Below are 8,911 nucleotides of genomic sequence, written 5' to 3' on the forward strand. Positions count from 1 at the left end.
TGCTGTGACAGAGCATAGTATAGTCATTCCCATCCCATCCCATCCCATCCCAGGTGAGAGAAATTGGAAGGACAAAAGGGCTGTGGGTGGTCACAGGGTTTCAAGCAAATCCAAAACAAAGCAGGACAACTACCATTGGATTTCAAGTCTTGCAGGTAATCTGGGTTTTGATGATTTGACCTCCTGGGCTGCTGGAGTAACATCCCAACTATCTCTGACTATCAGGATGACAGCCCCATTCTCTCCAAATACCTGGGTGGTGGCCATGTCCTCTCTGAACACTGGAGAGAATATGCCACCCTCTCAGTATACAAAAGCAGGCCTGCACTCTTGGACCTAGGAGATCCCTCTAGGCCAGTATCTGTGTCTATGATTCTGTTCTTTGAGTAATTCTTCCTTTATTTAATCCTATTTCTGTCCCTTTCAATCCAGTTTGACAATGTTTCTGCTGATACAAAATTCTCAAGAAACTTCTTGGTCTCTGCAATCCATGGGAGTCTAAACCATTGGACAGGAGGATCCTTTATAGTTCTTTCCTGCATTAACACAGCTTTATAGCTGACTTTTTCTGTTTCCTCACATATTAGCACATTTTAAAACTTATCACAGATAGAAAACCATTGTAGTGACCTAATTTATTGTATATATACATTCTATATTGAACTTAGATAAGAAGTTTTCACAGATATTTCCAGATCCTGTGTAGGGCAGCTTTTACCTCTTTGTTTCTGAAGCTATAGATCATGGGATTCAGCATGGGTATTACCATGGTATAAAATACAGAGGCCATTTTATCAGTATCAAAGGAGTGACTGGACTTGGGCTGCACATACATAAAAAGTAAAGTCCCATATAACAGAACTACCACTGTCAGGTGAGATCCACATGTGGAAAAGGTCTTTTGCCTGCCCTCTGCAGAGTTCATCCTGAGGATGGCCATGAGGATCAGCATGTAAGAAAAGAGGATGATAAGAAGAGAAGACACCAGATTAAAAGCTGAAAAGATCAGTATTATCCACTCAATGTAACTGGTGCTTGAGCACAGCAAAGATAACAGGGGCAGACTGTCACAGTAGAAATGACTAATGTTATAGCCACAGAAGGGTGAAATAAAAATCTTTATGGTGGTTAGCAGAGACAGAAAGGCACTGTAGAGATAGGGGATTGCCACCAGCACCCAGCATACTTTTTGGGACATCACAACAGTGTAGAGCAGAGGGTTACAGATGGCCACATAGCGGTCATAGGCCATTGCTGAAAGAATAAAAAGTTCACTAATGATGAACATGATGAAGAAAGCTAACTGTGTAGCACAACAAATATAGGTGATTGTATTTTGCTTCACTATAAAATTTACCAACATTTTGGGTCCCACATCTGTTGAGTAACCAAGATCAATAACAGCCAAGTGTCTGAGGAAAAAGTACATGGGTGTTTGTAGCCTGGAGTCCATCTTGGTGAGGATGATCATGCCCAAGTTGCTCACCACTGAGATCAAGTAGATGATGAGGAACAGCCCCAAGAGTGGAGCCTGCAGCTCAGGGTGGTCTGTGATCCCAGTCAGAATGAAATCATTCAGCACAGTTTGATTTTGCCTGTCCATCTAGGTCATTAGGGAAACTTACTGTGGGAAGAACCATCAAAAGAGTCATTGGATTTCAGGAGGTGTCACCTGGTAAAATTTTAGTATACAAGGCCATTATGTGTCAGATAAAACCATTAAAATTTTTGATGATGTAATTTAAATTAAGACCTACATCTATTATCAAAAATAGCACCTCATTTAGAAGCTACCACAGCAGAAGATATATAGTCACAATTTCATTTCATGTCAAATGTTGGTCTCCATCCACGGATCCATACTCCTTCATGGTTCTGTCAGCAATAGCACAATTTGGTAAGTCTGGTCTACTGTGGAAATCCTGATACTGCTTTGAATTTTTTATATTTTAAAAATGCATATTATTTGTTAAAACATACCACATATTTAGAAGAAATTGCAATAAAAAATATTTGCCCTTTGATCCTTTTCCCAACACTTCAGTCTGCCTATCCATAGAAAAACATTTACTAATTTATTTAGCAGACTGATTTACTTCCTCTCATCTTAACTTCACATTTAAGAAGCATTCTCATTCCATTATGCATTTGATATTATAAACTGTATTATCTTTCCATTATCTTTATGAGTTTTAAACAATGTGCATTGCTTTTCTATAATGATAGGTAAAAATTTAGTTCATTTTTAGGATACTCCAATGTACTGATTCTAGTGCACTTAATTCACTTTAAAATTATGCCTCCAAACTTCAGGACTTGCATACAACATTCCTGATGTTAACTGTATGAATACCAAATAAGTCTTGCATCTATATTTTGTGCACCTTGAGAAAAACCATTATCAGGCATTCTCTCATTAGCTTTGACTAAGCAATAATATTTCTGAAAAGAAGGATTTACTTTTCTAGTTATAATTTTATAATAATGTAAGACATACAAAATTCTTACAATGTACTTCTTAATACATTCTTAATGTATCATCTAAGATTATCAAGTAAACCACTAAAGTATGCTGAACCAATGAATGAAGCAAACCTCTAAAACAGGGAGTCTATCTCAAATGCCTCAAGAGCCAGAACACTATATCACTGTAGAAAGTATCATAGTTAAAGAAAGTAATAAGTAATAACAGGAAGGAGATAATGTATGCCTATTGCAAAGTACACAAATTTTACTTATTAAAAGTACATAGGCAAGACATTAAAAGGAATGCAATATTTTGCTACATTTTAATTTTGAATGCTATTCCTATTTATTTGTTTAATCTTCCATCAAGTGTAGACCAAACATTTTTAATTAACAGATTTTTAATTTGAGGATTACATTTTCTCTACTTTTACTTTCCCAACTCTTTTCCCCTTTATTTGGTTCTAAGGCAAGTGTTTCTGAACTTTCAAGGAAGGGATCATCTGTATTTTCACAAGCTCTTTTGGATTACATGAAATGAAGACTACTCTGCAACTCAACCAAGACGGTCAGCAAAACCTTGTTTTTAAGAAAAGGTATAAACAATATTTATGGCCCACTATTTCATATATATAGATGCAAATATCCTGAAAAAAAATCAATATATCTTAAATATCAACTTAATAGGTCACCTTTGATTTACATTCTGTCTCTATGAATTTCCTATTCTAGATATTTTATATGGTCTGAACTGAGATTACTAGGCTGGTCAGATTAAGTTCATCATGCTCCTACTTAAAGGAGAGAGGGAACAAAAAAGGGGAGAAAAATAGAAAGGAAGGAAGATCCTTGAATGACTCTAAAAATACATCAGGACTGGGAGTCTTTGGGTGAGTTTGCATCAACTGAGCTTTGCTTTATAATGTTATTTTAAAATTGTAAATCAGAAAGTACAAACACCCATACTCCTCTCATCCAACACAGCTAGTAAAGCCATGAGCCTTTCTAAATGTTCCATCTTTATTGGGATAAGTACAGTGAATTATCTCAATAATGGAACACTAAGTCTACCATACAGGGATTTCAATGAATGATATATTTGTGGATGAATGTCAAATCATTATTATGCAGCTTGGGATTATCTTTGAAGATAATTTTTAGCTGTCCTTCTTCAATATAATTATATCCCATTATATCAAATTCACAAATACATGGACAAAACCTTATGGGCTGAGAGATACAGTTTACATTGTATCTGTGTCATATAACAAGGGCTTGTAGAAAGACGTAGGATGATTTCATTATTTTCCCTTTCTCAAACATAGTTTCCCACTTTCTTTTTGATATGGTAAATACATACATGGTTTGCAGATCAGGATGACACTTCCTTCAATGCATTTAGGTATTTTATGTAAAGGGCAGGAGAATACCCAAGCCTAGAGCTATGGGATGTTTAAGGCATGACAAGTTAACCAATATTTAAAGTAGAATGCACACAACTGACATAAGTCATCTAAGGACTGACCCTCCCTGACCCTTTAATTGTGCTAATTTTAAACTCATTTTGGCCCTGATTAGAAATATATTCAGAGATGCTTCCAAGCCTTGAACCTCACTATCCATATGGAAACAACTGCAAATTTAATACAAAAATTGTAGAGCCCAAGGCATTCTATTATTGTGCTCTGATGAATATATTGTCTTAAGCCAAAATGTTTAATATTTTATTTTGACTTTGACATTAATTTACCATTTCAAATATCACTGTTGCAAAAACATCAGTCTCCCCACTCCCTATCACTTTGGACCACCTCTGATGTGCCCCGAAGCTGTGTCCAAGCTATAACTTCTCTGACCTACCCTGAGACAAACCCAAGAAGATTACTGTATTGCATGTCAAAGTATTTCAAGAGATTGAGACTCCCTTGCTTACAGAGTAACTTGCTGTCCATTGCACACTCTGTGAGCTTTTCTTATTTCCATGCTTCACATTCCCCAAATCCTCATTTTTTTCTTCTTGATATCAACTACAAATTGATAATCATATACCCAAGTCTTTGTTAAAGGCTCTTCTCAATGGAGAATTTAAAGCCTGGCAATCCCTGTCTCTTGTATGGAATTGGTAAAATGAGACACAGGTATCCATGGCACAAATGGAACTATGTAATCAATAGGAGACAATGATAATGCCAACATCACATTGCTGAATAACTGGCAGCTCTTATTGGAAACTATCAGCATCTGAAACAAACCCTTACTCTGCATAAATAACTTGAGCTGACCATCACCATCTTTAATCAGACCACATTCTAGGTAAAGCTTTCAAACAGTGTTTTCACTTTTCCCCTTCAGAATTTTCCCTGTTTAGATTTCCAATATCAATAGGGAAATCATTAAAATAGACACATATTTCTTTTTTTTTCAAGGAGCATAATAATGGTCTTAAAATACCAAGTTACTCCAGAAAACATTGTTAGGAATTCAGACTATTAATATTTATGTTATACTGTGCTGAGTCTGACAGTGGTACTCTTGTCATTTCCATAATTTAATGGAAATGAGGAGTCAAGAATTGTCACTGCGGCTAACTTGATAATCATGGAGATTAGAGTCCTCAACTCACCTCAAAGAAGGAATGTATTATTGCTCCCCTATATGGTTGCTGACCTCACTGAAGTAAGAGGAATTTATGAGTGCCACACTCCCCCCCCCCTCACTTTGAGATACAACCTTAACAGCTAAATGCAGTTTGTTATTATTCCCAAAGCATCTGAGATAAGTAAAAGATGCCACTGGGTCTTTGATAATTATCCAGAGTAACTTTGATTTCCCTATTGGATAACCTTATTTTATGTACAATTTTCCTGCCTTCTGTTATTTTGTACTACCCCCTCTCAAACACCTTGAATTAAGTGTTGCATTTGTTTGATATGCACTTTAAACTCACATAAATTATTTTAATATTCAGTATTTTTCACAGTTGTTTTGGCTAAGTTTTATGTCTAAGGATGAATGTAGATTTCTTTAATATACCCCATAGTGTTTTTAGATGATTCAGAAAGAATAGGAATTATGAATATGTGTTACTCTTATTTATTTCTTTCTTTTGATTTCACAGTTAAATTGAGTTAATCCTACCTTAATTTCTTACCCCATAATCTTCATCTAACCTCATTCTCCATTCTACTTCTATTTTCTTTCTTATATAGGTACTACTTTTCAGAAAGTTGATATATGTCCTTACAAGAGCACACATCTTCATAAAGTAAAATAATGCATGTTTTAATGAACATGTATACATTATGTATCTATGTTTATGGTTCTCAGATGTTTTTGAGATCCATTAATTTTCCTACAAATACACCAATTCTTTGCTGTTTTCTATATGCTTTTAATATTATAGTAATATCATTATATTATCTGTAGCTACCCACAATTAATAGATGTATTTTTTCTATAGTAATGAACACAATTTGTTCCTGACTACTGAGTTCTACCTGTATCACCACAAGTAATAACTTTGTGTGCATTCCTCTACTGATCCATGGTTGAATAACTGAAATATATCCATGAGTGGGTCCCTGATTCAGGACAAATAAACATGTTTAATTTCTTAAGGATCCTTTCAAGATTAATTTGTTTAATATATATTCTCCCATCAATGTACAACACTTTCAAACACCTGACTTCTTACTCATGAATATGTGCTGATTATATATATGGGAAGTATTAGATAAATAGTTAATCAGATTTAATTTGATAGAGTTGATTTGTTTTTATTTGCCTTGATATAGGATTATATTTTAATTTTCAAATGTTCTGAATTTGAAATGACAACAAAGAAATTCAGAGTATTTAATGGAGACAAATATAAAATTTTCATGTATCTTTAATATTTCAGTATTTGTAGTAGTTATAAGATGGACAGTTTAGGGTAATGCTGATAAAGTATTTGTTGAAGTCACACAGAACTGATGAATGAACTGATGAACACTACAGAGCAGAGGTGGCTGGTTGATAACCAAATCTTTTTGCTTTGCCTCCTGCACACATGGCTAGACTATTTATCATCCTCTTTTGCAATCAGGTGTGTCAAAGTGGCTTAGATCTAGTCCAACTCCTGTGAGGTAACCCTGGATCGTACACACTGTGAACCATCTTTCTATCACTGGGTGTTTGTCCTGAATGGCTTTCTACAATGACTTTTTGGCTTAGAATTTGTGTTTTGCAAAAGATGAACAAGAAAATGTTTATGAAATGTTGAAAAGCATGAAGAATGAAGCAAAGAATGAGAAAAGTGATTGCAGTGGAAGAGAAGACACCAATGCCAAGAAAGAGCTGTTTATTTATAGGCATATTTGTTATTTGGTGACAAAAAGTGTAATTTTAAGCATACATTTCTTACATGAAATTTTCTAACATGTATTTTATAAACAATTCTAAATAATGTGATATAAACTCATGAGTCCATGTCTAAATCAATACTTTTTGTGATTGAGTAAACATTAACCCTTAACATTCAGTGTGAAGTTGGAATGGTAAATAGCTTTACTAATATTTAAATTCCAATTTTACTCAGGAAACTACAAAGAAGAAACAAAAAGCAACTGAAGCAGGCTGATGTGCCAAAGGTCCCTTGCAGTGCTAATTAAGACCCCTGCCTCTATGGGAAAGGAGAAACTGTGATAAACAAGTCATGCTGACACCAAGAAGTCTTCATATCTTCACCAGATAAGCCCATTCCTACACAAACATTCTGCTTGGACAGCTTTACAGATTTATGGTATCCAAGGACACCCTGCCCCAGACAGCTCACATAGCTCATGTCCCCTTTGCCTTCCTGTCCCTGTTTCCCCTCATACCCTTTCTTGTTCTAAACAGGTATATAAACTGTTTCCCAACCACTTCACTTTGAGCAGTAACTTTCTTTTTGTTCTGCTCCCAGGCCTGCCATTTAGCTCAATAAACTTATTCTGCACCTTGGTATTCAAATTAACAGCCTGGTGTCAGAAAAGTGGGATTCAAAGGCTTTGGGATGACATCAACATCAGGATGGCAACTTGGGGAAGACCTTAGGTACCTGCAGGAAACCTTTGTGTTGCTTCTATGGGTTAGTCATCTGGCTCCCTAGGCTAACCCCTCCCTGTTCTTTGAATTCCCACTCTGTTTTGGTCCAGGTCAAATCCATTTGTTTGTTAAGCTGAAGTCTGTTTGGGCCCTCTCTTATGGTCTCTGTTGTTTTAGACCTTCAGGTAAGGGAATTCTCTACTGTTTCTCTGACTCTGAGAAACTGTTATTCAGTCAATCTACTTTGTTGAGCAAATAGCCTGGTAAGTCCTTTGTGGATTCATTACTTAACCTTTGAGCAAGAGATCTCAGTTTTATTGACTCTGTTCTGTTTTATTACAAATGACCACTTATTTTATGTATAAGGATTACGTCAACTGTTGCAATCATCCTAGTAAAAGTGTTAAACTAACCTCTGATGAACCTAAATTTACACAACCACAGTGAAGCTGTTTTGATCAGGTTAGAATTAATTATCTCAAGGAAAAACTGTAACAGCCTCAAATTTGAAATTAGTTTTACTAAATGGGATGCTTTTAACAAATGGCTCCTAGGAACTACTGAAAGGAAATAATGAAGAACATAAAAACTGAAACACTTTCTCTCTCACAGCACTGCCAAAACCCCTTTTCCTATTTTCTCCTCCCTTCCCTAAACCCAACCAACTGTATAGTCCCTGCCAGGCCCTTTAGAACCAACCCATCAAACCCAGCCCCAATGTTCCCATTCAAAATCAAATTCTCTGTTCCCTGGATCCAAACCATGAACTAGGGTAGGGAACCTGCAAGGAGTAATGCTGTATGGCCTGATTCTTTAATGTGAGGAGTTACCCTGTTGCTTAAGTTTTACAAACCTCCTTGTCAATAAAGTGATGCCCTGAAAATGTCTGAGGGAACAGAGTGCATAATACAGAAAGAAAAAATATTAAACTTAATAAAGATAGCAGGCACATTGCCACTGCAGTCAGCTGGCTGTTGTCATGTGTAGTACAGTCAGCTACTGTAAACTGTCCCAAGAAAGACAGAGGAATCTGCAAATTGGCAGAGTTACAGCTAGAAAGAGATATGCAGATGTCCACCTCTACTTTAGTGACAGGCTTGTGGGAACAATTAGATAAGAGAGATAATGATTACAGGGCTAGCTTGTCAGTTCTTAAGAGGTTAAAACAAAACAAAACAAGACAAAACAAAACAAACAAAAAAAAAACAGCCCAAAGTTAGAGTTATCTTAGCTAAAAAGAATTGGAATCCAAAAACCTGGACTCCTTGAGAAAAGGTCAATAAATAACCAATGCAATTAAAGAATTATCAAAAATGCAAATTGTCAGACCAATGCAAAGTCCCTTTCACAGCCCTATTTGGCCAGTAAGTGAAACTGT

At 35.8% G+C, this 8,911-nt stretch overlaps 1 protein-coding gene across 1 annotated transcript; it reads right to left on the minus strand.

Moving 5' to 3' along the window:
• Nucleotides 1-679: 679 nt before the first annotated feature.
• Nucleotides 680-1,603, minus strand: LOC119520048 (olfactory receptor 8K3-like). The gene has a single exon (XM_037817800.1). It carries the CDS (start codon nucleotides 1,601-1,603, stop codon nucleotides 680-682), a length of 924 nt encoding a protein of 307 aa, XP_037673728.1.
• Nucleotides 1,604-8,911: the final 7,308 nt, after the last annotated feature.

Source organism: Choloepus didactylus, chromosome 24, assembly GCF_015220235.1.
Source record: "Choloepus didactylus isolate mChoDid1 chromosome 24, mChoDid1.pri, whole genome shotgun sequence".
Taxonomy (NCBI): domain Eukaryota; kingdom Metazoa; phylum Chordata; class Mammalia; order Pilosa; family Megalonychidae; genus Choloepus; species Choloepus didactylus.